Raw genomic sequence first — 26,726 nt, forward strand, 5'->3', positions numbered from 1 at the left:
TTTGCTACCAAGGAACGTATGAAAAAGCATATCCTTTCAATCTTTGTTGGCAAATTTAATAAAATCGAAGTCGATTTTTCTGCAAGAAATTATATGTATTTGCCTGGTATCCTTTGCTGTTTTGTAAGAGACCTCAGACACGGTGTTTCACAAAGCAGTTTTTCATTCCAGAGTAATCTACAGAGCAATCTGTGTCTTTCAGACATAGTCACAGTCTGTGCAGCACATCAGTGGAACAAAACCCTCAGTGAGCATATTTTGGGAATACAAATTAATTTCAAAAGCAATTTCAGAGCATCTATATAGAGAAGAATTACAGAGCTAAATAAAAATGTGTTGGGGGAAGAGAGGTTGAGAAAATAAAAAAGACAATTTTTAATTCAGGCATCAGGATATTTAGATCCAAGACAGATGCTACCAGGAAAGGATTTGAAGTCGCCACTTTAATTTTGAAGGGTAGTTTAAGGTGTGCTGTTCTTTTCCACAGGTCACAGCACCACATGCTAAGTTCAAAATGTGCCTTTTGTACATACAGAGACCATTCTTACAAGACCATTCTTACTATTCTTACATTCTTCCACAGGCAACTTCATGGCACATCAGCTGAACAAACCAGCTGAAGAAACATTCATGGTCTGCAAGACAGTCATAATATACAATAGCAAGCAGAAACCAGTTGCATAATTCATTTGAAATAAAAGAATGGACAGACAATAAAAGAAACTGCTTTGACCTCTTAAATGCCATGTAATTTAAAAACAGAAATCCAAAGTCAATACACAAAATGGCTCTGAAATTGTCTAGAACAAATTATGCCTCAGGAGAGTAGGGTTGGACTTTTTAACCCTTTTAGTTGTCTGTGCAAGAGGAAAGCCTCTGAATCATCCCTACTTTTCTCCCTAATACAGTCCTTCACAGTCCCATTCAGCTGAAGTTGCTCATGCAATAGGAACTGTGAAGAGCTTGGTCTGGACTGGTGCACTTAAATCACACTGGTACTTCACACAGCACAGTGTGTGGTCCAGGCCAGTCTGACACAACTTTTATTAGGCTGGAACAGTGCTTTTGAGGAAAGATCTTTAGACTTTGACCTGCTTGGGTGGCTCATCACTGCAGAGAGAATCACTGCAAAGAGAATGAGCTATTCTCTCATAGGAGCAGTGTGTAAACTGGTCACCACTGTTGTGAATCCCATTTAGCTGAAAAAGGTCCTACCTTGCTGGAGGACAACAGGTCAAATGGGTGCGTGTGCCGGTGTATGGTGAACCTTTAACCACACAGCTGGAGTGCTCCCTAGACTGCAATCTGTTCCTGCAGCTGCTACTCCTTCTGCCTTTCCATCTGAAGACTGCCTTGTTTCTGTTGAAACAGGCTTCTACACTCATGGCCATGGTCCATTGCAGTATACTTGACAGCTCAGAAGGCAAAGGAGAAGCCAGTATGTTTTACCCTGCCACTTGTAACATTCAAATATGCCTTGAATCTTTTCCCTTGACAACCAAACTGTCTGGTGGTGTGCTTCAACTCACCATATGTGAGCCACCTTAACACCTGTGCACCATCTACCTGAATCACATTTCTATCATCATAGACAGCCTGTAAATTGGTAGCTACAAAGATGTCCCATGAGTTGGTACAGTTGTTTTGTCACAGCCAACTCACAGCATTAATGTTGTTAGTAAAATATTTCTGAGTTGAATATATTCATTAACGAAAGAAATGTTTTGGTTCTACAGGAGAGAAGAGGCAGTCCACTGCTCGAGAAGCATGTCAATGCACAACCCAGGTTACCAGTTTTGTTAGCATTTTTATTATTTATTGGTCAAATGTATGATTAGCGTAAAGCAAGTTGCAGAAGCAACTAAATCATTCCACAAGTAAAAATCTTGATTATGATCAGCTATCAGCACAGAATTGTAAGAATATAAGAGGTGGTGCCTAGACAACGGGGTCACTGTGGACCTGTCATGGAGTCTAGTGAGGTTAAGCAAACCTTCCTGCAGTTGAAATGCTTCCTCGGATAAAAGATAATGGAATGCCCTGTCCAGCACAGCTGTGTAATGCAGCACAAACACAAAATGATGTGTTTATCCACATACCCTTGTTTGACAATGCTTGTCCCAAGAAAGAGGTCAGCTAAGGCTCTGCTGCCCTTTCCTCTGCCAGGCATTTCATTGTGGTGCTGTTCCTAAACCAACAGACTCTTGGACACTTGAACCTTTACAAAAGGATACGAAGTCCAGGTCAGCTCACTGACCAAAGCTTCTCATCCAATCACAACATCCCATGCAGAGCTCAAGATTTCGTTCGCATCCATGCTGCTGTTCTTTTGTCAGTGGGAAGGAGCATGTTGATTGTTTCATGTTTGTCTTGCTCAGAGTGAGTGCCAGTGATTGTTCAGTTAGCTGCCATTGCAGACCTTGGCGCTGCAGCTATCAATGATGGTTCCTCTCTCAGCTGTCCTGTAGGACTGTGTTCTTCCCTCAGTCTGAAGAAAATTTAGTGGTCTTGTGCAAGCTCCTTCAGACCGGAGCTCTTAGCCCACCTGATGTCTTTCATTGGCAGCCCCATGCCATCCTGAAGTGTTGGGCATCTTTGCTTGCCTTGGTCACTCACAGGCTGTGACAGGGCTGTGCATACCTCAGTGTTGGCAGAGTAAATTTCTCCAGTGAAGGCAACTTCAGAAGGATCCTGTGAGGGATTTGATCACAAGTGGATCACCCTTACTGCATCTGCTTAGCAGTGCACAGAACAACCAGGGTCTGCAGCTATACAGGTTCTGGACCAGCACACACAGCTGTCCCTTTATCAGTCACCACAGCTCATGTGAAGTCCCTTATTCATCCCTCAAGTCCATGGAATCAGCCAGCAGCCAGGGTGAGGCTGTGGATGGCCTTACTCACTGGCTCCTAAGGGGGCAGCAGGGTAACTGGGTCCTTCCACCCAGCATACACATAGGGCACGACGGGTGGCCACTGGCACTGGCACAGCAGTTAACTGGCTGGGCTGCGTGGGAGCTTGGTTACCAGCATCCCTCCCCACAGAGAAGCCTGCTTGTGGCAGCCTGTGACTAACATTGCCCAGTTATTTTACCTCCCATCACTCACTGGAAGTCTGCCCAGCATGTCCTTTATCTCAGCACATGATCCTGGGAAAAATAGCATTTTTCTTTTGCACAGAATAGGATAAATAGGATAAATCTCTTGGTTTGTTTCAACACAGACATCCTTCCACAAAGCCTTCCTCTCCTCTGAATAGTAGCTTACTGAGATTCTTGACATTATTCCTGCAGGGAAAGACTGCTGCAGAAAAGGAGAAATGTCACTGCACAAGGGTCCATGCCATCATGTTGGCTTTGCAAAAAAGAACTGGGAGTCCTGGCAGACACCAAGTTGACCGTGAGTCAGCAATGTGTCCTTGTAGCAAAGAAAGTCAAGAGCACAAGGGGATGCCGTAGAAAAGCATTGCCAGCCAGTAAAGGGAGGTTTTCCTGCCTGTCTGCTGAACACTGGTAGGACCGCAGGTGGAATGCTCTGTCTAGCTCTGGGCTTTCCAGTACTAAAGAGATGCGGATGTACTGGAGCAGGGCCAGAGAAGAACCACAAAGATAATGAAGGGATTGAGGTAACTGTCATGAGAGGAGAAGCTCAGAGACATGGCACTTGTTACCGCGGAGAGGAGAAAGTGCAGGGGGATCTTATCCACATGCATAACCTTCTGGATGGGAGGGTAAAAAGAAGATGGAGCTAGACTTTCTCCTGAGAACAGGCAAGAAGGAAGGGACACAACCTGAAATAGAAGAAATTACATTTAAACATAAGAAAATACACTTTCTTATGGATAGGGAGGTAAATCCAGGTTGCCCAAAAAAGGCTGTGGAGTTTCCATCCTTGAAAATATTCAAAACACAGAAGGATATGGTCCCAAGCAATCTTCTGTATCTGCTGTGCATTGATTGGAAGGGGTAGCTTGGAATAGAAAATCAGCAGAGGTCGCTTCCAATCTCAGCTGTTCTGTGCTTGTATGTTATATTCAGAGGAAGGTCTCAAGGGAGATGGAGAGAGCAGGGTTATTGCACATTAATGTGCAAAGAAAGTACTGTGGTGTGGATGAGGCACTTGGGATGGGAGTGTATGGCACATTTCACAGGCGGCTACTGTTTCCATGCTGTATGAAGAGAAACGTTGCCGCACAGTGGCAGACCCTTAGATTATCTCTTTGTGCTTTCTGGAGGGGTGCAATTTGTACCACCAGATGCAGAAGATTTCAGATTTTGTCTTGTTACCTGCTAAGCCTTATTTCTGGTACTGCTCAGCAGTCTGTAAGAGAAAAAGGGTCTCAGTTCTTCAGAAAACCCACTGGAAGACTGTGACAAAAATGCCAGTAGCAACAAGGAGGTTTTCAAGGCATATTTATTTTTTCCTTTTTTCATGCAAAAAATGTGGAGCATTTCAATATTATTAAAAGCAAGTATTAAAGCAAGTTACAGGTTTCGTACAGTATTTCTGAATTTGCATTTTTTCCTGCCTCCTGTCTTTTCTTTTGGGAAAGGGGAAGCTTTGTACTTGCCTCTGAGTGTCATGGCCCCTTTGCTTTTTTCCCATTCCTTCATTTTGACCATTGCTGTTGTTCAGGAAACGACACTGGTCACCGAGGCATATCTTTGTACTTTAAGCACTATCCAGTTTAATAATTATAGAAAGGAAAGTTTTCAAATATAACCATTTTGAAGTCTTCTTATTGTTGAAGTGTACAGGCTTTTAAATTTAACAGAATGGATCAACTGCTTCTGGCTACAAGAGATGCAGAAAGTGATTAAACTGCTTATGGCAAGCCTTGAGATGTTGAAATTTTGCATCTCTTGGAACAGTTTAGACCACTGCTTTAATTCCTAAAGAAAAAGAATTAGAGAGTACTTGGTGAAATAGCTGTCTTTACCACTGAAAAACAACTGCGTCTGTATCACAAACACCCTGATGATATTCAAATAATGTGGATGTCAGACAGGTAACACCAGCCTCTTTCCTCTACAGATCTGCTTTTATCATGCCACACTACATATATTAATATGGAAATAGAATCATAGAATCATGGAATGTCCTGAGTTGGAAGGGATCCAACAGGATCATTGGAGTTCATCTTCTCGTCCTGCACACGACAGCCCCAAGAATCACACCATGTACCCGAAATCATTGTCCAAACACTTCTTGAACTCTGTCAGGGTGGTGCTATGACCACTTCCCTGGGAAGCCTGTTCCAGTGCCCAAACATGCTCTGTGTGAAGAACCTTTGCCTAGCATCTAGCCTAAGCCTACCCTGATACAAATTCCTGATATTCCCTCAGGTCCTGTTACTAGCCACCAGAGAGGAGATGAGTTCCTGGTCCTTTGCTTCCCCATGTGAGGAAGCTGTAGACTGCAATGAGATCTCCCCTCAATCTCTTCTTCTCCAGGCTGAACAAACCAAGATCTCAGCTGCTCCTTGTATTTCTTCCCCTCAAGGCCCTTTAGCATCCTCACAGCCCCCCTTTGGATGTTCCCCAATAGCCTATTGTCTTTTTTATATTGTGGCACCCAAAACTGCCCCCAGCACTCGAGGTGAGGCCGCCCCAGTGCAGAGCACAGTGGGACAATCCCCTCCCTTGCCCAGCTGGCGATGCTGTGCCTGATGCCCCTCAGGACAGGGCTGCCCCTCCTGGCTGCCAGGGCACTGCTGACCCATGTTCAGCTTGCCATCAACCAGGACATCCAGGTCCCTTCCTGTGGGGCTTCTCTGTAGTGTCTTGTTCCCCAGTTTATACATATATCCAGGGTTTCCCTGTCCCTTATAATTGGAATAGCTGATACTAACAACAGAACTCTCAAAACTCTCAGTGGGGAAATGCTTGGCCTAAGAGTTGTCCATCTACTTATTCTTTCTTAAGCCCTTGGAGCCATATGATTTTTCAGATGATTTCATCATCTTAAATGGAAGAGTTGCTGGAATAATTTTTGCTTGAAATATTTATCTGACTAATCATCAGTTCATCTTTAATGCCCACTGGAACTGTATTGAAAAAAAAATAAAAACAAGTTAATATTCCATTGGGCTATTTCTTGGTAATCTGTACTACAGAAAGGAATCAAACTCTAGATATGTGCATTCATTTATTTCATAAATGTGTAGGAAACTTCATATCTACATACTTTATTCATTCTAAAAACAGGAGGATTTGGTACTAAATCCCTTTCTGCTCACAACAGTTACCAATGTAACAATATTTTTAAGGGTTTGTCATCCAGAAAATTAGGAAAATTCACATAATTTCATGACAAGCATTTTTAACTTTCTTTTATTATTTTAAGAAAAAAATCAATTATATGCATCAAAATAAGTAATATGTGATTAGAATGAAAACAGGTCGTAATATTGTGCCAAAGATCCATATTTGGAGATGCTAGTGGACACAGAGGAAAAAAAGAGAATATTAGAATTCTCATGTATTTCTTGAAAACAGGAGATGTATTCTTGACTATCATGGGAATAGAGAAGACCAGCTACATTCATGGAATAATAATGTATTTGAGTTTTTAACATCTGAAAGCTTTCCAGGAACAAATTGAAATTTACTTGCTAAGCAAGATCAACAGAGACAGAAATTATTTCAAAAGCTGTGTTTTTTCACAAAACTCACGCGGAGATCAGATTCTTTAACACCACTTACAGGATTTTTCACAAAAACCAAAATGCTTTCAAATTTGAAGTGACTTACAGTGTTTTAAACAAGAATTCAGACAACTCTTTTGCCTGGCAGTTCTGAGTCTTGGATCATCTGGATCACCCAGATATCCATGTTTCAGGTTTTGAATCTATACTCTGTGACAAGGCACAACTGCACCTAGAGAAAGTTAGATGTCCTTGCACATTCCGCAGTGGAAGGGAAACTCTCCATGACTTTGGAGAACCACTGAAAGAAATTCAGTATTCAGGTGAGAGGACAGCTGTGGTGATGGTGGATATGTGCACCATTTCCCAACAGTTAAGTAAAAAAAAAATTTATGTGGGCACCAAATAATACCCTGCATAGCAGAATCTTGTCCACAAGCATCTCCTCCAGACTGGGGATCTAAAAGCTGGTGTTTCAGGAGCAACATGGGTTTGCTAGCAGGATAGAACCAAGGAGTGGGTTGAGCATAGCCCATGGCTTTCCATGTAATGGCATACCAAAGACTTGGAGGCATGTCTGCAACTAGTTCTTCAAGTGAAACCCATTCATTTGACCCCTGCCTGGCTTGTGAGTGCCTCTATTCTCTGTGGGCTCAGTCTTTGCTGGGCTCAATCAACACTGAAACCAGTCTGAGAAGGGAAAGGAGCAAACACGCTGCTATTTCCTCACCTTCAGGTGCGTCTTTGCTATGGAAGCTTCAGGAAAGGTCATGACTTAGAGTAGCATTTCCACTTGGAGAAAATAGTGAGGATATGAGATTATACTAGAATACTAAAGGGGGTAGGCAAGCATTATTTCCAGCCCTTTTCTCTTTACGGAGAACAATATCTACCGAAGAAGAGGATCATGTTGCTTGGATTGTGTTTGATCAAGAAAAGGAATGGGTGGTCAGCCCTAAACTCTTCAAACTCCGAAGAGTGTTGGATGTCTTCTGTGTCATCTGCTGACCCAGCCTCCTCAGTGCCCTCTTCAGTGCCCTCTTCAGTGACTTCCATGTACGCTTCATGGATGGCCTCAGATATCCTCAGGCTCTCTGCTGAAGAGATGCCAGAGAGATTGGCCGAGGGGCTGAACAGGTCGGTCATACCCAAGGATGTTAAGACAGATGTGAGGTTATATTTCTCTTCAATCTTCATGCGTGGGAGGTACACTTTCACTCTCTTCTTTTCCATCACCTTGGAACTGGTCCACTCTGTAAGTTTTTCAAAGCTGATTTTGTTCTCAAGCTGCAAAGAGAGGCAGGGAATTAAATGCCTGGGATGCAAATCCAACTTCTTCGTACCATTCATTTCTATCAAGGCTATGATAAAAGTAAAACCCCAACCAGAATGGTTCCTGAAGCGCTTCCTATTGACATCCTTCTTGCAGTTTATTAATTGCCTCTATAGTACTGCCTGTCACTCTCCTTTTATTCAGTTCTTTACCAACTTGATACATCCCCTTTTGTCCAACTAATCTTGTGTCTCATTAGGTACAACCCAACAGTTTCACAGCCTAGTAAATTAGTCAGCTTGTGAAAGAGATTGCAAAAAAAAGGACATGAAAATTTACCTACAGTTTATAGTACCTAACAAATGCAAACTCTTCTACATATTTAATAACTCTACTTTATAATTTTAAAATATTGCTGAAATAAGAGTAATTGTTCATATACTGTAGACTGCATTAACTTTTCCCTTACTTGAGTACAGATAGATAGTTTTGTAACACTGCCCATTTACTCATCCTCTTCTGCAGGGCTGCAGCAGCCCTACACTGCTTTACCTTCATCTTATAAAACTGAGTTCAGGACTCTCCTAAGAGGCTCTGCCTGAGCACCTGGAAGCACCTGGGCAGATTTTGTGCTCCCCTGCCTGCCCAGCACAGCCATGGTGTGGGCAGCTGGGATGTCAATGGTCAGCAAAAGGTCTGACAGCAGCCAAGCTCCACTGAAGTCATAAATCTTCTGCTTGCCCTGCCAGGGCCATACCTGCTCCAGGCCAGAGATGTCATCAGGCAGCAGCACCAACAGGCTCAGCTCTCCACTGGCATATGGAAGCTCCAGGATCTTAATTTTCTCTTCAGCCACTCTTGCCACTTTGAAGGTGCCGTTCTGACACATCATTTGCACGGGTCTGCTCTCTTGCTGCAAAATCAGAAATGTGAGATGATGTCATGTGGGAGCAATTCTTTCCTTTGGTCAGACAAATGTACAAGGCCTGTGAAAGGACAGGACTCAATCACACTGCCTTTGGAGAAGACCTGTGACTCCATTTTTGTCTCACCTGCTGGTGTGCTCTGTCAGACACAGCTTTTGTAAATCTGACAGCGAGGGACCCAGGTAAATCACCCAGCCGATGACAACAGAATTGTAAATACCACAAATACACAGCTGGCCAGAAGTGTGTCTGTGCCCTCCTACCTCTGTCACATTGAAGTGCACTTCTCGAGTGTCTTCTTCCTTAAATGCAGTTTTCCATATCCCTTTGAAGTAAATGGCATTCACAAGGACCAGCGCAGTGTGGAGATTAACAGAGCTTGGTTCAAGGAAATCCTGGATCTGTCCTGTAAGAGAGAAGCAGGGCACAGAGTGGTAAGTTTCATAGCAGTAGTCTTGTGTTTCAGAAGTCAATCAATAAACTGCTCCTTCACTTGGTTTTTCCTTCTCCAAAAGTCTGCACATGGAATTAAGGTTCATGAGGATGATTTAATAATACACAGAAAGACTGTCATCTGGCCAGACATTTCTGCAAGAGGACAGGTAGGTTCAAGAGTTTTATAGATCCCTAGGAATATTTCTAACCAATGCTTGGAAAAAAAAAAAGATTTATACAGATAAGAAGGAAAGGGAGAGGGAAGGACCAACACAGATTTTCTCTTTCTCACTGTGTTTCTTTCTCACAGTTCACTCTCGTTTCCCCCCCCCCAACACCCCCCCCCACACACACACAATAAATACACACCAGATTCTGAAACATTTATTTCCCACCATCAGCTTAGTGTGCATTACTTTCTCCCCTGGAAGTCCACTTCTTATCTTCCAGCACATCCTTGTAAATTATGCCAATATTCTAGAGAAGCTGGGACTAACCTTGCATGAGTTAAGCTCTCCAGACAAAAAAATTGTGCATATAAAGTGTGCATATTATGTGTGCATATAGTGGCACCTCTGCCCTTCCTTGCCAGATGGATTTAAAGCACTCTGTCACTGCCACACAGGTGCAATAGAGTTATACCTTTCCACAGAAAATATCCACTAATGGGGACAGGAGGAGGAAATTTCTCCACTAATGTTTAGTCTTCTCAGAGATTGCTAAAATACAGTTGTCAGAGGGAAGTATATTTCATAATCTTGTCTGACTTACCATTTGTCTGATTTTTCACCCAGGAATTAATGCGCTGTCTGGCTTGATTAGATGCTGTTTTGAAGTTGACCATTTCTAGACCAGATTTGTACAGTTTCTTCACACATTTTAAGTAGATCTGTAAAGACACCAATTGTAGCCACCAAACTAGTAATTTTTTTAAAACAGTATGAAAGTGAAATAAAATATGGCTAATAGGATTTTTATAGTGATGTCATGGTTAAGGTGTTCTCATTGCTTATTTCCTGAATGAATCTGCAAAAAGTGAGCCAGAAAAATTATTGTGTTTTATGACAATTTCAGAACTGACATCTTTACTATGTGACCAGCTAAGAGCATATATTACAGAAGTTTAAGTATTTTCAGGAAGAAAGTCTAATCCAAACCCACTGTTTTCAGGTTCATTTCAGACTGTCTTATTATCTTTAAGTCCACTTCCTTTTTTTGAAGCATTTTTCCTTATTTTTAAAGGTAAGAAGTTCCTTCGATTAGAATATTTGTATCTTTTGTTTTGGAAATGTGAAAGAAAGATTTTGACACTTTCAAAATTTGTTTTTGGCATTTTCTTTGCTTGAAAACTCACCTCAAAGTCAAATTATTTTCTGGAAAAAAATCAAGCAACCAAGTAAAATGAAATGCATTGGGGGAGCAAGTGGGGAATGCTAAATTACATTACTAATAATTTTGTTTATTACTCCATTCATTTTTTAATAGGGCCATATTTTTGCCTCAAATTGCTTTCCATTTAGACTGTTGCCAGGGCCATGGCAAAGGCAAAAGCCATGCAAATCCACACCAGTAGGGACCATTGGATTAACTGATCACCTGCTCTGGCCAGTCCTCCTGGATTACAGAATTATACAGGGTTTAGCAAAAGATCACTTACCGGTAGGATTTGACTCGTCCTTTCAGCATAAAGTCTGTTGGCAATGTGGAGTGAATAATTGGCTTTGGGTGCAGTGATATCAGAGAGGATTTCTTTAAACAGTAGGTGGATATTGACAGACTTGCCACACTGAGTTGTTGATAAGAAGACAGAAAAGCACAGCTCTTAGGTTATTTTATAAGAGGATTTTTTAATCAGGTACAAATAACATGGGAAAACACACAGTGTTTGAACATTTGCAAATGAACATGTAATACAGTCTGAGAGTTCCGTGGGAGGGATGTTCAGCATAAGCAACTAATGATGTAGAATTCATTCACAGGCTAGTGGCAACAAGCAAAAAACTTCACTGATGAATCTGAAATCACGTAGCTCAGGAATGAGGTGGAAAAAAGAAAAATGCAGGTGTTAATTAGTGCAACTGGTGACTTGTCATAGATACACAGCCTCTAATTCCCAGCTGCTGCTTGCATTTCCATGACAGTTTTTTGCAGAAGCTGCAGATGGAAGAAGAGAGCTAGATGGCAAGGGAGTCAGGAAGTGTCTTGAAACAGTGAAAAAATGAATCACCTGTCTCAAGTCCCAAGAACGGTATTCCAGGTGACACAGGCTAAAAGCATGTAAGGAAATTGCACAATGATAAACAGTAGCTGGGACTTTATTTTTTGAGAATAATTGTGTTGAACTGCTCCTTTCTAAATGCTTAATGAGCCCCTAAATGCTCTAGCTTTAGATACTACCTTTATCAAAAAAAAAAGTCTCATCTTTTTTTAAGTCCCTCCTTGTGTTTTGGATCCCAAGTGAATGGGGACAGACCAGGCTCCAGGGCTTTTGTTACCTTTACAGAGGCAGCAGATGGGCAAAAGCATACAGGTGGTATCCCAGTACCTTGGGACCCCTCATGGTTCTCTTGGGGTAGAGGTGGGAACTGGAGTCTGGAAAAGTCCCTGTAGCTTTGTAAGAGTGTGGTTACTTTCCATCCTTTGAGGATTCTGGGCTCTTTTCTACTGTAGCATCTTCCTGTCCCACTTTGGGGTCTCAGCTGCAAGTCTGCCTACTGTACCCTGGCTTCAGGTACTGAGACCCTTTCAAGTACCCCACCAGCATCTGCAGGAGTGGAGTTCATTTACATAAAAGTGCATCCTGGTGCCCAAAGCATCCTGTCACTTACAATATGTGCAGCCTTCTTTTTCTGGTGGTGTTTTGGGGTTTTTGTTTGTTTGTTTTTGTTGTTGGTTTTTTGCTTGGCATTTGTTTTGTTGCTGTTTTTCTTTGGGATTTGGTAGTTTGTTGTACTTTTTTTTAACTTACATCTCTTAAGAGAATTAGCAAAGGTTTGGGAAGGTGTTGAACCTACTAGAAGCACAATTAAAACAGTCTATTCTCAGGAAAAATGTGAAAGAGAAATCAATGTACCTTAGATTTCTGTACCTTGGTCTGCATACTTCCAAGTCCTGCAATTTTGTCAAAGTGAAGAACCTGCAATTGAAAGTAGAAATTGGGTTTGTGAAGTCCACTGACAGTCACTGATGTTTGTGCTAAAACTGTAGGTTTTCACTAACCAAGTCTGATTAGCACATGGATGAACTGAGAAATTTCATGTGAGCTTTAAACCAGGTGCCACACTGAAAATTTGTGACGGTGATCTTCAGCTTAAATCCCTTCTTTACCAGTTAATGGCATTCGATCTATAAATCAGCTACAGCCTTACTGCATTGTATTTATAACTCTGACTCTTGTTTTCTGAACATTTCATCTTTCGTATGTTTCAGGTTGTCCTTTCCACCTGGAAGGAATCAGGTCTGTGAGATAATATAAGCTGAAGCAAGAGACCTGCCTTAACCATTCTCCAAAACTGCTCTTTCTTAATGAAAACCAAAGGCTGTTCTTGCCCTTCATGGGGAAATGCAGTAAGTGAAAAGTAGCTCCAGAACCAAACCTCACAGTTTGGAAAGCCATTCTTTTTCTAGGCAGGTTTGGGAGATATAAATGGATAATCTGCTGCCTCTTTGAATGGGGTCAAAGAGAGTTTGTACCCCTTTATGTAGCTTACCTTCTCCATCTGATACTCAGTGTTATTTCTTGCTCCCAGATAGACCATGGCCAAGGCTGCAATCATGCTCAGGGGGCAATAAAAGATGTTGTCGTTGGGACGGTGAAATTTCACCTCTTTGAATACATCAAAACAAAATTCTGCATTTGCTGCATTGATGGAACCCATTGTGAAATCAGTGTTACCTAGAGCAAAGAGAAATATGACTTTATGGTCATGATATGAGGTGCTTGTTTTGAAAAGTACTGCCAATAGCCCAGAAACTGCCAGTTCATTGCTGGTTTTGTGATGCTGAACCAGTGAATGAGGTGAAGCCTACAAATTCTGTGATCATTAGAAATATTGCAACTCCTGACCCATTTATATCTGAACATGTGTTTGCTTTCTTTTGGCGAGATACTATCTCATTAGCAAGATAGTACCTTATACTTGCCTTTTAGGAAATAGAAAGTTTCATCCACCCTTCGATAGGATAAATATAACATTGAATGGATGAGTTTCCCTGTGGCCATCCAGAGGGTTCTGAATGGTGTTTGAGACAATGCAAACTTAATATTTCATTTCTTCTGTGGCTGCTCTTGAACTTTAAATCAAATGTGGTCAACTCACTATACTCTTTATACACTTCTTACTGTTGCTTAGTACAACCAGCCACAAATTTGGAGATTACTTTCCTCTAATTTATAGGAATAATAAGAGTAAATTGCTCTGTAAACCCAGCCAGTTGCTTAGATGCTGACATATAAATTAAGGGGGGTTCTGTCCTGTAGTCCTGTTTCAGATATTTAATCTCTGCTGATGGTTTTTAGCACAAGCATGCATATATTTACATATATATATGTATACACACACATATATAAATATATATAGAATATATGGGTTTTGGCAGGGAGCGAGATTGAGAAAAGAGAAATGCCTTTATTCCCAATGATTAAAATTATAGAAGGATAGTTTTGATGTGACAACAGATTTTCAGTGAAAAAGAACTCTTTCTACTCAATGCTGTGGTGCACAAGCCACATATTTTGCACACTTAAAAGTATTTGACAGTCAAACAGTGCAAGATATATTGATAAGGCAAGGCAAAATTACTGTATATGCTGTCTTTTTACATACCTGTCATATTTACCTTAAAGTTCTTAAATATAGTATCACTTTTTTGTACATCTTAAAGAATACAAATTAGAAATGACATTTTCTTGGAGAAATACTTACCCCACAGACTTCAAAGAGGCATGTAATAATCCAGCTGAACCTAAACAGCTCCCTGAGCTGTTGGTGATATATACTGCACGATTTGAGACACTCCCACTGTTGCCTTCAAGAAGTCATCTTTTCACTCACTGCCTTTTGTCACAACCTCTTGATTAATTGCATTTTGAAACATTGAGCAGAGCAGTTTCACGCTGGTACTCTGTCTTCAGCAAGCCAACCTTTATTTACTGAAGTAAAACTGGATTTAAAAAAGAATTATTTAAGCTTTTGCTGTAACTTTCTCTTCTCCTCAGCTGTGAGGCACTGTCAGTGCTGAAATCAGTCTAACACAGTACTCCCACAAATCATGAAGGGAAAGGTGGATGCTGGGCTAACTGCTGGAAGTCTGGTAGATATGCAATGACCCACTGCAGCATCTGTGCAGTGGGACAGAGGGAAGTTCCTCAGGAATGGTGGCCATCTGACCTTGCCAAAATAATGTAATTCCGAGCGAAGCCAGCTGCAGGATGGTCATTCTATTGAGAAGGCTTTGAAATGGATTTTTTTTCCACGTTAGAACCCAAAACTTTCTGTTTATTTTTCAAGACTTAAGTAGCACTGAAAGGTGCTTTGATCTGACAAAATGCAGAATTATGTTCCTGGAGTCCAGAGACTGGTGTGGTGTATAGCTTGTACTTGTTAAAAGTACAGCCACATCTATTTCTTTGCCTAGGTGAGACTACAGTATGTTACCTGAGGTCTAACTATGAGGGTCTATAGCATAGGTGTGCAGGAGGAGGGGAGAAGGGCTCTGAGGAGAGAGCACATTTTGCTAAAACCTCATTTTGATGAAAACATTTAGAACAACAGTGTTGAGATGACTTAGAGGCCTGAAGATAGGCATGGAAGAGGAAGAGATTTGAGGAACGGTCAGGAATTACTTATTTCCTGGGCTGTAAGCCTGACCCCAGAGTATTCAGGTATTCAGAAATTTGTGTAAACCAGCCAGTGGGATTTAAAGGATGACTGAGAGTCAGCTTTTAATTTTCATTCTGTGCAGGTCATGGCAACAAGGCCCATGGTAGTTGCACAGGCCATTCTCATAGATCTTCCATACCTTGTAACTATGGCAGGTGAATAAGCTACAGAATCTGTCTGCAGGAACATTCATGGTCTGTTAGACAATCATAATGCACAATATAAAATATAATTCAATTGTAAAAAGCTATTACTCTTTATTGAATAATAGACTTGATGAACAGTAAAAAAACAAATCTGGCATCTGTAAAGGCGATGGGGATAAGAGAAATACAAATTTGTACATATTAAGTCACAGAGCATACAACAGTAGGTGCACCCTCTGTGAAAGGGAATGGGAGCTACTTTATCCTTAACAGTGCTGTTTGTTTTGCTGAAATGCAGGGATGTGTGTGCAGAGCCTGATAATTGGGGTGGCTTTTAGTTTCCCAATTCAGAATGAGGATGTTGTAGCAGCAATAAGGATGGGAAAAGCTGAAGATAAGAAGGAGCTTTCCTCTCACCTTGTTCAATGCTCCTTATTCTGTGACCTGGGCTGCTGTAGCTTTTACTTTATCCATACTTATCAAACCATTACTGCCTGAGGGCACAGGTTTTGTGTGCAAAGGGCTGTCATGTGTCTTTTCTTATTCTCCCATTTTCACATATTCACATTAGAGTTCCAGCTATTGCTCAGCAGCTGCTCAAGCACATCTTTAGGGCTTCCATGAAGAATTTTCCTGGGTACCCACATTCCTTTGCAGGCTATGGTTCAATCTGTTTGTGTGGACCTCTGTGGAGATTGTCCAGGAAGAACCCAACCAACACTGCTAAAATGGCCATCTCTTTGCACAATGTCCAAGATTTTCTCAAAAAACATTTTGTTACACCAACTCTTCTGGGAGGGGGCATGTAGGTCTTTCTGGTTTGCTGTCCCATGTAATATATTTGCCTTCTTTGTACACTCTACATTTCATATGTCTACCTATGGAACACGCTCACCACAACAATCTCTACGCGCAGGTACAGTGGTTGAACATCAGAAAACTGCTCAGTTACTGAATTATGTAATCTACCCTAATGTGAAAAACTACTTTGCCAAGACAGGCAAGATGGTTTAAAACATCCAAAGTAGAAAAGCTCATGGAAGAAAGAAAGTCTGGTTCTGCCAGTAATCATGGCTGGGGCAGTACAACTTCTCCAGAAAACAGTCTGTAACTGCAAAACCTTGGGTTAATTTTGGGCATTTTTAATACATCAACTGCTAGTGCAAAAGTGGTTGAATCAGCCCAGGAGTAGATGCAAATTCTGATCACCATTGGCTATCTGTATGCAGTCACCAAGAAACAACTGCTCTTTCGTAACTTTGCCTGGGAAAAACAGATGCTTCTCCTGAAATTCAAAAGCTACAAGTGTAGTACTGCAAACAAAGCAAGACAAACGAGTTAAAATCTGTTTCATATCCATGTTTGTCCCAAAAAAGGGCTGAGCAAGGACTCTGATGCCCTTTGTGCCTAAACCAATACGTGGTGTTTGCCCCTCTTCCCTGATGTTGGCATAAAAAAGGAGACACCAAGGAGCTGGGAAAACAGCTCTTTCCAGCATTTCTCTGTTCTCATTTTCACATTTAATTTCTTCTGGTGGCTCAGGCACTACTGGGCAGTGTTTGAGAGTAATGTTTGCTTGTGCTTTGGGTGGCCTGTCCATCTGCATCACACAGACTGTGCACTTTACTGCACCTGAGTGTCTTTCTTACTGGTGTCATAAGGAACCAGGACTTCCTACCATAAAACCTTCTACCAGTTAGATTTTGAGGGAAATAAACACTAGTCTTATTCATATGGGGGTGGAGGTGAAGTGTGACTCAAAGCTGCCCTCTTTGGCTTTTTCAGTGGCAATCCTAAAATCTCCTTTTACTCTTCTTGTCTATCCATTGCAAAGCTTTTGAAGATATAATAAAAATTATGTTATACATGGGTACTAAGAAACTGTTTAAAGAAAAGCACAATTTCAGAGAAAACTCGGGAGAACTGCAACCATCGGAGAGAATAGAGTTCAGTGGAAATGTGAATATGTAAATCAAGAGTCACTCAGTAATCAGACTGTGAAAGACACAGATCTTTCTAGTGTGGGACAAATGTGTGTACCTTTCCATGGTTCATTATGCAAATAGTATTTGATATCTTTTGCTTTGCTTTTTGCCAGTCTACACATTTGTAGGCTGTCATGTGTGCTGGCGTGGTTCAACACTTGGCATCGAGCCTGTCCCTGGCGAGGAGGCAGGGAAAGGCCCTTCATGGATATATCTGCTCCAGACAGCATTTGGAGTTTCCAACTTTTCTCTGCTCTGCAAGCTCTATCATTTGGCATTGCACTTTTACAAGCTACAGTTTCCCACAGAAGAAGCATTTGCTGCTAGAGTAGAGGGCTTAGCTTATATTTTTAAGTAAACATCTCTGATTTTGTGGGAGCACTGCCCTCCCCACTAGGAACTGCTACCATTACAAGAGCAGCAGGGGACTACTTTCCAGCTTCTGGTGTTTTGCCACCACATTTTTTAGATGTCTTGTAGATTAAAATGGCAATAAGAAAAAATGATGACATAAGGAGAAGATAGATTTTTTTATTATAATTTACACTATATTTTGTTGCTGGTTCTGAATTATCTAGATATCCCTAGAGCAAGTTTTTTTAATAAAAATTGTAAAACAAAATTACAATTGAAATACAGAATTCCTGTTGTGAGACTCGTGCTTTTGGGGATAATATCTTAAAGCACTTGCCTTTATCACATTAATTTTTTCTTTTACATTTTATCTGAAAATATATAGGCCTGATTGTGCAAGCTAATAAATTCTAATCTGGTTCATACTCTTTTTTAATTTTAACCTAAGTAATTTATAGTGAAGACAAACCAGATCTACATAAAATTCCAATGGCAGTTGTTGAAAAACATGTATAGCTGGTTTTTGCATACTTTATTTATCAGAGCTAACACCCTGTGTTTTGTGTTCTCTTACCAGCTAATTGATATGAAAACTGTGTCTCTACAGGTAATTTTACTATTTCAGGCTGTATTTCATACTGCAATTGCAGCCATATGAGGTATCTCCACAGACTATAATGGGCCTGCTTTATTTAGCAATTCAATCTGTAATTTTTCCTACCTATCTCAGCATTTGGAAGAGCCCTTTGAATCATCAGTTCTACAATGGCACCAGTATGCTCGCAGTGTTTACCTTCTCCCCATCAGTGAGTAACAGGAAGAGGAGAAGTGAGTCATTAAAGAGTGGAATATTTTTCCTATAAAAGCAAGTATTCTTCATGTACCTGTGGATTTTGGACACTGCCTGCTGCCAAACTGGGCAGGCTGCTCCCTTCTTGTGACCCTGTGCTATTCCTTCCTACCACCTACTGCACAACATCCAGGAGGTGGTTTAGGGAACTAGATCATCAGCAAGCAAATTAGCTTTACCAGAAATTTTCCTCTTGGTTTGCGTCCCAGAGAACTGCTCCTCCCCAAGTCAGGCAACTAATAGTGGTCACGTAACAGAGGGAACAGACTCAGGGTTTATGCACCCTAATGAATTGTCCAGTGCCTAAACTCAGCATGATGACTATTTAAAAGTGGAAGGTAGACTTCAGTGTCATCTACATTTTTGAAAAGGATTATCACTATTTGTACTTGCTATATTAGACTAATCCTCTGTCCACTTAATTCTGCAGACTACTACATTTAATATTTAGCTTGCAGTGGGTTTATCATGATAAATAATAATAATAATAAATAATAAAACAAACACAGGTTACCCATATAAATACCATCCCCATAGATTTTTAAATTTTTTTATGTTAATAATGAATAAAACAGCTGGGACAAGAAACTCACACTACCTGAGGGAAAAACAGAGCTGGCTTTTAGAGTGAGAATGGCGGATGTGGAAATTATGTGTATCATTCCCAGTCATCACACAGCAGGCTTTGTCAGAAAATTGTCCCATTACTCTGAAACTCTGTCTTTGTTATGGGGAAGTTTATAAAGAAGTTGGAGAATTTTCTTACACATATAGGGTTTTTCACAGAAAAAAAATAAGCAATGGGTCTTCCCTTCTTCAGAACAAGCAAAATTACACCAAAAAATATTCTGTCTTCTCTGCTCTCTGAGAACAAACCCTGACAGCTCCAGCTTGAAATACTGCCTCCAATCAATATTTAATAGGAGGCCTGAAGGAATACTTTGCTACTCCCCTATAAAGTGGTATTTTCTTTGAGACCTTAGCTAGGTAAGGCTAAAAGAGACCAAGTACCTGAGGTTATGCTTTTAGTGCAGATCCCTATCCTCCTGTCTACTTCATGTGAGAGAATGTGTCACTTATCTTTAGGGCACTAAAGTCATGGGTTTATTGGATCCATACTGCATTAGGAAAGACTCAAAGTAAAATTTTCTTTGCAGATGTCTCTAGAGCACTACAGCCTTTTGGCAAATACCACATAGTGTATTTTAAGGTAGGTGTCATTTTCGTAAGGCCTCCTAAAAGTAAAACATCCCTAAGGTTCACAGGGTTTAGGGTTTTATCTTTAATTTGGGTCTTCTCAGAAAGTCTTTTTATTTACAGCAAACCAGACTTCGGGATAAAATCTAGAGAAATGTCTTTTGTTTTCTCTTTTGTCCTTACTGCTTGCCAGTTGGGATGTAAGTGGGGAGAAAGATCTAATTTCCAATATAACCTCCTCTTAAGGAGAGGAATATCTTCCAAAGAAGAGAATGGTGTTGGTTTGGTTGTGTCTGATGAGGAAGAGGAATGGATGGTCAGCTTTGAACTCGTAAGTTACTGGGCGACACAGAGGCATTGCAAGAAGCCCCATGGCACAACCTGCTTCAGTGCCCTCTTCATTGACTTCCACGATTGTCTTCTGGATGGCCTTGGACACAACCAAGCCATCTTTCATAGAGATTCCTGACAAATCAGCTTTTCCCCAGTCAAAAACATTCATTACTCCCATCTCCTTGAGAGTGTTGTTGAGAACATAACTTTCCTCCATCTTGAACTGGGGCAGGTACACCTTCACTCTCAGCGGTTGCATCGTAGCCAAGCTGGTCCATTCTGCAAGTTTTTCATAGGTGAGGGCACATTCAAGCTGTAAGGGGGTATTGATAGTAATGATTGGCACCACAATGAATGCAAGGAAAGGAAGTCCAGTTTTTCCCACTTGTTTTCTGACCACACTGGAGCAGTACTCTCTATGTACAGTACTAGACAGAAAACAAAGTGTTACCTGTTCTAGGCCACTGAAGTCCTCACAGTCATCTTCAGGAAGAAGAATGAACATGCTTAGTTCATTATTGAAGTATTGGAGCTCTATGACTTTTGTTTTCAGTTCCTCTATGATGGCCATGTTAAAATACCCTTCTTGAAACATCATCTGCACTGTCTTTCTCTCATTCTGAAACACATGAAACATATTAATCGGAAAATACAAAACTTATCACCTTGGTTTTAATTGGTTTCAGTATTGAGGTTAGAGTTCAGTTCAAAAGCATTATTTAAACTGGTCATGGGTTTAATGTACTTGTAACATTGATGTGTTCCTCTCAGCTGTAGTCCCAATGAAGTTATCCGTTTTAGAAGCATAAAAGCTACATTTCCCTTTCTAATGGTGCCAAATTACTTTACTCACAACTTCATTGTTACACCCTTCTTTTTTTTGGCGCGTCAGATGAGGAAACTGATACATCTGATGCAACCATAAATTAAATTTGTCATGAATAATGCATACATTCCCCTGAGATAATTTGCCTTGAGTATATTTTTTCCCGAAAGCACGTACTGTTCTCTTCGTAAATAGTAGCAGAGAAACAGAATCCTCAGTTTCAATCTCGAGAGCAGACTATTTTTGAAACAGCACACTTAGCTGCAAAATCCCCAACAAAGTTAGTGCATGTACTCAGTGGATTTGGTCCAACAAGGATCTCAGCTGCAGAAGAACAACTTCTGATATGAATTGGTAAAAACATTTACATATTTGGTTAGGAAAATGGACAGAAATACAGCCTTCTGTTCTGACAGAAGACCACTGTTTTGTCTTGGGATAACAGAAAGGAGAAAAGCCCTCTTCTGTTGGTACAGGAGACAGACATCTGACCTCCATCCCCCAGCTGCTTCAGTTCCTGCCCATACTGTACCTTGTTCAGGTGGAAATATGTTTCCTTTGTGTCTTCTTTCTTAAATTCTACTGCCCACTTTCCTTTAAAATAGATAGCGTTGACCAGGACAAGTACAGTAGAGGGATCAATAAAACCAGCAGCAAATAGGTCTTTGATTTTACCTTTAAAAATAATGAATTAAGAAGAATTATTACTTTGTTCTGGCAATCAGCTGACTTCGACTATTAATAGTAATTTCTTTAAAATTGAAAAGTGGTATAATTCTGTCAGACAAATGACAAGAAATTTATGTACAGCCTTGAAAACAAGGAACTCAAAGTATTTTTGTTCCTCTTACTACATTTATTTCCTATTGAGAAAAAAAAATAGTGCAGGTGTTTAATACATAAAAATCTTGCTATCTTTGGAAAAAAATGGAGAGTGATATTCCTAAGTGGTTCAACTGCAAGCCAACCTGCACATTTTTTCTTTACCTTTTGTTTCATTTTCAACCCAGAAGTTAATTTTGTCTCTGACCTCTTCTTCAGTGTATTTAAAATTTACTGGTTCCAGTTCTGCTCGATAGAATTTCTTTGTGGAATCCAAGTATTGCTGGAAAGTACAAATTGCAGAAGTTTATTGCAATGCAATGAGTTTATAAGATAGATGATTTCATGGCTTCAGGATAATTCCATGTAGTAGACCAGCAAGAAAGAAATGAGTGAAAAAGGCATATGCCCCTTTGTGCTTTATGACAGAAGACATTCTGCTGAGCTCCCCACTCCTAGGAGCTGTTACAAGGGACACCACAGTCACTTACCTGGAAGAATGGATAAGTAATTTCTCCAAAGAGCCTGTTGGCAATGGTGAGACAACAGCCTGGTCCGGGTTCACTGACTTCAGCCAACAGAGCCTGGAACTGGGAATGGACTCCTTCATCTTCTTCACACTTCAAACAGGAAAACAGATGTTTCGTGGTAGGCTTGATCTTTCCTATGCAAAGTTGGACCTGAGGGTGAATTGCAGCCTCTCTCTGCTTGAGAAACCCTACTCCACCCAGCTGATAGAGGCATTGGAATAAATGCACCAGGACACCACCACCTATCCCCCCGTGCCAGATGTACAGAATGACAAAACAGTTCCCCTTCAGGCCCACACCAATTCACCTCCAAACTACATTGTATCCTACAGTGATGTCTCTGTGCACTCTAAGCAAAGGGCTGCTGGTCTAGAGACTGGGAGAAGCAAGCTCCAAGGTGCCTTTAGCATGCTCTGTAGTCAAACTTTTGCAGGTGGCAATTGAAGAACTTATCACATTTTAGATTGGCACTGCTGTTTTGGTTAGAAACCTGTAATGAGAAGGCTAAGCTGTTGAAATGTGTGATCTCACAAGGCCCCTTAAATAACTAATAAAGGACCAGTAATAAGTAGGTCTGCAAATCTAGACGGAGAGGCTTATCAGCCCTGCTGTGCTTTCTGATTAAGTGATTGCCTTCAAGGAAAAAGGCTGACAAACTGGCTCCTGTTGCTTCAGCTCAGAGCTGCAATTGTGTCTTACCTCCTCAGAAGGGTATCTGTTTTCCTGTCTTGTACTGCTCAAAACTTCTCTGAAATGAAAGACCTGCAATGTAAATGTTGGGTGAATGCAGCTGAGTGGCGGTACTCCAAAGCTAAAGCAGTGTTGCAAGCCTGTCCCAAAACACAGCCAGACATAGTCCCTGGGGAAAGGCCCCTTTGTTCTTTACCATAAGATCCTTGCAAGTGAACAAGTAGCTTTAGCAGATGGTGAGTGCATGAAATCTTTCAAATCTTTCTACATGAGAAAGGAGGCTTTGGGTGTCCAGAGAAGGCAGAAAACCACATTAAAGGGAAGGAACTCTTCCGAGCCCTGGGGAGTGCAGGGATACCTCCAAAACACTTTCTTTAGCACTGGTGTATTCATTGAACAGTCAATTCAATAATAATGCTTAGCCTGAAGAAGTTTGGTATTAGGAACAGCATAATGTATTTTTAAAGGGCTCTCTGTGTGCATCAATCCTTTGGATGTTAGGAATTGTATCAGATGGTAAAACCAGCCTCTTGGCTCATATCTTGCCATTGTTCCCTTTTCAAAGCAAAGAAGACCTACCTCCTCAATCTGTTCTAGTGTGCTGCCCCTGGCTCCAAGGACAACCATTCCAAAGGCAGCTGACAGACTTAGCGGGGAGAAGAAGATGTTTTCATTTCTTTTTCTTTTTCTCAGCTCTCTGAAAAAGTCAAGACAGAACCTGGCATTGGCAGCACTGAGAGAGCACATCGTGGCACTGTGGTCACCTGAAACATGGGAAAAAATAATTTAGGCTTCTCATCCTTACACCTGCTATGTTTAGATGCCCTGGTAAGTTTTTTGCAATAGCTTGGCTATATTATTCTGTATTTCATGGAAATTCCCTTTTCATTACATTTGGGATTTCACAGTGAATCTGGAAACCAGCACCCTGAATAGCAGAAGAAACACATTTGCAGAAACAGTATTCTGAGTTGAGCTGCTTCTCCAGCTCACTCAAAAGCTATGGCTTTGCCACTCAGCCCTAACTTTGTCCTAACCACACTGCCAGCTCAGTTTATATCCTGATCGTTTTGCCTTCAGTTGTCCAGGCATAGCACTTATTAATTACACCCTTGATCATATCTTATTCTTTGTCTCTCTAAAAACTTTGTATTAGTCAGCTGTGCCTCACATACTGTATCCTTCTAAAACTGGTTGCTTAACAAATATTCAACAGAAAATGGAGCTACAGACAGGCTCATTTAGTAAGATTTTCAACTAAGACACATTGTGCAGTTGTAGAAAATTTCAGTCATATTTTTTTATTTCATCTGCAGCTGAAACTCTTTTTTCCAAGCACCCTTCAGTTACAATCACAATAATTACAAGGAGATCATCTTGAGTGTTCTGCAAAACTCTTCATATCTTAGACCTAGAACAGAGTTCCTTTCTTGTGACAGACTTTTCCCAGTGTCTTCATCCAGTACAGTGTTGTAGAAGCATCTGATTATAAGAAAGTCAGTTCAGTATTTTAGAAGTTGCACTATTCTAAGTCACTTTTGATTTGATTCTAACTGTGTCTGAATAATTTCCTCCACACATGTAGTAAACATATTTCCCCAATACACAAGAAGAATTAAATTATCCATATAAACATTTGAAAGATGGAGCATTTTAGAAAGATTATGCTCTTATAAATTACTAGTCTGGGTCATACAGAAGAAGTGACAAATGGTTTTAATCTTTAGACACACACTTGGAAAGTTTAGAAGTTCCATTGTGCGAGTTAAGCACAGATTCATCACACAGCCCATAAATTTTAATGTATGCAACTTGGAAATATTCTCACTTTCTTAAAATATGTCACATGCCATATAGATGTACCAAGCATGCATGTATATTACTAATGGACATATCAATCCTTAGACATTTCCTAGTTCTGTCATTTAGAATTAAAGATCATGGAGATATTTACCTTCTCCTCAGGACTGACGGTGTCAACTTGACAGTCGAGCTTGTTGATGGGGCCTCTGGAGCAATGGGATATAAAACCATTGCCACTCCCAGTGGCAGCATAAATTTCACTCATGATGAATCATATTCCTGTCTGTTGCAACCAGTTAGCATAATTAGGAGACCTGTTGTGGAATCTTGAATTTTTCCATATCCCTAGGAGTTCAGAAAGTAGTCACAATTTTAAATGGATACTAAGATGTAAAAAAATTCTAAGTAGTTATAAAAAAAGAAAGCAAACTCCTAGAAACAAAGGTGATTTCAGAGGGGGTTTTACCTGTAAAAAGTAAATTTTTCAAATTTTGATGTGTTTTGACATCAGAAGTGGCACCAATGAACGCAATATATGGTTTTTGTAGTAGAAACAATTATACTGATATAACCAGCCCACTGATTTAGTTCTGGGCTAAACTATATCCTAAGTTTAGTCCAGGACTTCTCATTACTCCTCATTTTTGTCTGTTTCTCTGAGGAAGTCTGATCATTGTCTTATGTTGCTTCAGCAAGGCATAGGCAGCAGGGACAGAGCAACCTACTTATAAGAAGTAGTATATTTCTGGTGTTATTTTCTGAAAAACAAGCTTTCTTCACATTTAGGTTGATATAGTGTGTGGGTGAGCAAGTATCTGCACGAGTATATGCAAGCACTAACACTTACAACGCTGGTTTGTTACAAGTACTTAGTTATCACTGCTAACATATATTTACATATCAACCCAACCAGATACTACGCTTATCTGGTATTTAGGAAGCTCTGAAGGCAGTTTCCTATCAGTCATAAAGTACTCATGGGTTTAATTCTCTTTCGGTTTGAATTTTTTCAGAGCTTTTTCTTGGGAGGAAATAGAAATTAAAAACACAGTGCTCATTCAAGCCCTGAAAACAAGAGAGTCAGACCTGCACAGATTTTGCCTGAAGGAATGAAAGCCATGGAGTCTGGTTTAACTTGCTCAACACTGGGGCAAGAAAATTTCCCAAAGAAGCATCTGGCTTGCTTTCCTGGCTTCTGGCTGGACTCCACACAGTCACTTAAAAATCCACCTGCTGAGCCTGTTCCTCAGTGCTAAGGAAATTTCCCTGTCTGACCATCCAGGAGCCACTCTGGCAGTCACAGCTGCACCACCCAAGCTGGATGGAGGCCACTTCGCAGCTGCATCCCCCACACTCACACAGTCACACCAGGTTTCCTTACCATCACAGAGCCTCAGACATCTCAATCCTTAAAATAATTTAATCATGGTGCAATAACAAAATACCAGCTCAAGCTGGTGCCTCCAAGGAGGGACCCCAAACAAAGGAAACTCTGCACTTTTACACCCTCCCAATCTAAGTGTGGAGAAGTCCAAGGTCCTGCCATGTCTTTGAGGCCAGGCCATAGGTGCCTGTGCCCTTTGTTCTGCACTGGATGGGCACTTCATGGCCCCTTGCCTGGGGCTCCCGCCCAGACCTCAGCCTGCAGCTGCACCCCAAGCTACCTGCACTGAATGGATGCCCCAAAACTCACATTGTCACCAAAGGGGAACTGCAGAGCAGAACTAGGCAGATGCTGTTCCCTTTCTTGTGGTGATGGGCTGTTCTCTGCATTCTGACTTTGGGCACTAGGCATAGCACACTTGGAGGAAAAATGTTGTGAAATATAAGAGGGGTAAAATATACAGGTAGGAGCTGCAAGATGTAACAGTTTTAAGTCAGGGTAGCATCCAGGTGTCTCCCAGAACAGAAAGGAAATTATTTTCAAGCAGCAAGACACAACCAAGTATTTGGTTGGATACTGGCAATTTTTAATCCAAATTAATATTTTGAATGGAAAATTGCAATCCTGAAGCATGATAAATAATGC

General features: G+C 40.8%; 2 protein-coding genes across 4 annotated transcripts; both read right to left on the reverse strand.

The window, feature by feature from the left end:
* Positions 1-6,248: 6,248 nt before the first annotated feature.
* Positions 6,249-18,883, reverse strand: LOC121674630 (ovalbumin-related protein X-like). 2 transcript variants are annotated; one of them, XM_042049130.1, is made up of 8 exons: positions 14,205-18,883; positions 12,990-13,174; positions 12,353-12,415; positions 10,937-11,065; positions 10,051-10,168; positions 9,108-9,250; positions 8,676-8,831; positions 6,249-7,932 (listed from the first exon to the last, which is right to left on the reverse strand). In XM_042049130.1, the coding sequence occupies exons 2-8, from the start codon at positions 13,155-13,157 to the stop codon at positions 7,519-7,521; spliced, it is 1,191 nt and encodes a 396-aa protein (XP_041905064.1). In that variant the 5' UTR covers positions 13,158-13,174; positions 14,205-18,883; the 3' UTR covers positions 6,249-7,518. The 2 variants fall into 2 exon arrangements, with proteins under 2 accessions (XP_041905064.1, XP_041905065.1); XM_042049131.1 differs by lacking the exon at positions 14,205-18,883 and having other exon boundaries at positions 12,990-13,915.
* Positions 18,884-19,031: 148 nt separating this feature from the next.
* LOC121674629 (serpin B4-like) lies at positions 19,032-24,934 on the reverse strand. Of its 2 annotated transcripts, none has more exons than XM_042049129.1 (8): positions 24,849-24,934; positions 23,474-23,658; positions 22,904-22,966; positions 22,166-22,294; positions 21,840-21,957; positions 21,385-21,527; positions 20,478-20,645; positions 19,032-20,339 (listed from the first exon to the last, which is right to left on the reverse strand). In XM_042049129.1, exons 2-8 carry the CDS (start codon positions 23,639-23,641, stop codon positions 19,935-19,937), a joined length of 1,194 nt encoding a protein of 397 aa, XP_041905063.1. In that variant the 5' UTR covers positions 23,642-23,658; positions 24,849-24,934; the 3' UTR covers positions 19,032-19,934. The 2 variants fall into 2 exon arrangements, with proteins under 2 accessions (XP_041905063.1, XP_041905062.1); XM_042049128.1 differs by having other exon boundaries at positions 22,166-22,354.
* Positions 24,935-26,726: the final 1,792 nt, after the last annotated feature.

The sequence above is a fragment of the Corvus kubaryi genome, unplaced genomic scaffold (assembly GCF_017639235.1).
Source record: "Corvus kubaryi isolate FWS band 111438036 unplaced genomic scaffold, C.kubaryi_AGA036_p1.0 69, whole genome shotgun sequence".
Classification (NCBI taxonomy): domain Eukaryota; kingdom Metazoa; phylum Chordata; class Aves; order Passeriformes; family Corvidae; genus Corvus; species Corvus kubaryi.

What these genes read in the sequence shown, in the direction of transcription:
- LOC121674630 (XM_042049130.1), bottom strand. Translation starts at nt 13,157, where the DNA reads ATGGGTTCCATCAATGCAGCAAATGCAGAATTTTGTTTTGATGTATTC. An exon ending in CCAAGGTACAGAAATCTAAG is followed by an intron (nt 11,066 to 12,352) that starts GTACATTGATTT and finishes TCAACAACTCAG; the next exon opens with TGTGGCAAGTCTGTCAATAT. An exon ending in GGTGAAAAATCAGACAAATG is followed by an intron (nt 9,251 to 10,050) that starts GTAAGTCAGACA and finishes TCTCTCTTACAG; the next exon opens with GACAGATCCAGGATTTCCTT.
- LOC121674629 (XM_042049128.1), bottom strand. Translation starts at nt 23,641, where the DNA reads ATGTGCTCTCTCAGTGCTGCCAATGCCAGGTTCTGTCTTGACTTTTTC. An exon ending in ACAGATACCCTTCTGAGGAG is followed by an intron (nt 22,355 to 22,903) that starts GTAAGACACAAT and finishes ATTCACCCTCAG; the next exon opens with GTCCAACTTTGCATAGGAAA. An exon ending in TTACTTATCCATTCTTCCAG is followed by an intron (nt 21,958 to 22,165) that starts GTAAGTGACTGT and finishes TGTACTTTCCAG; the next exon opens with CAATACTTGGATTCCACAAA.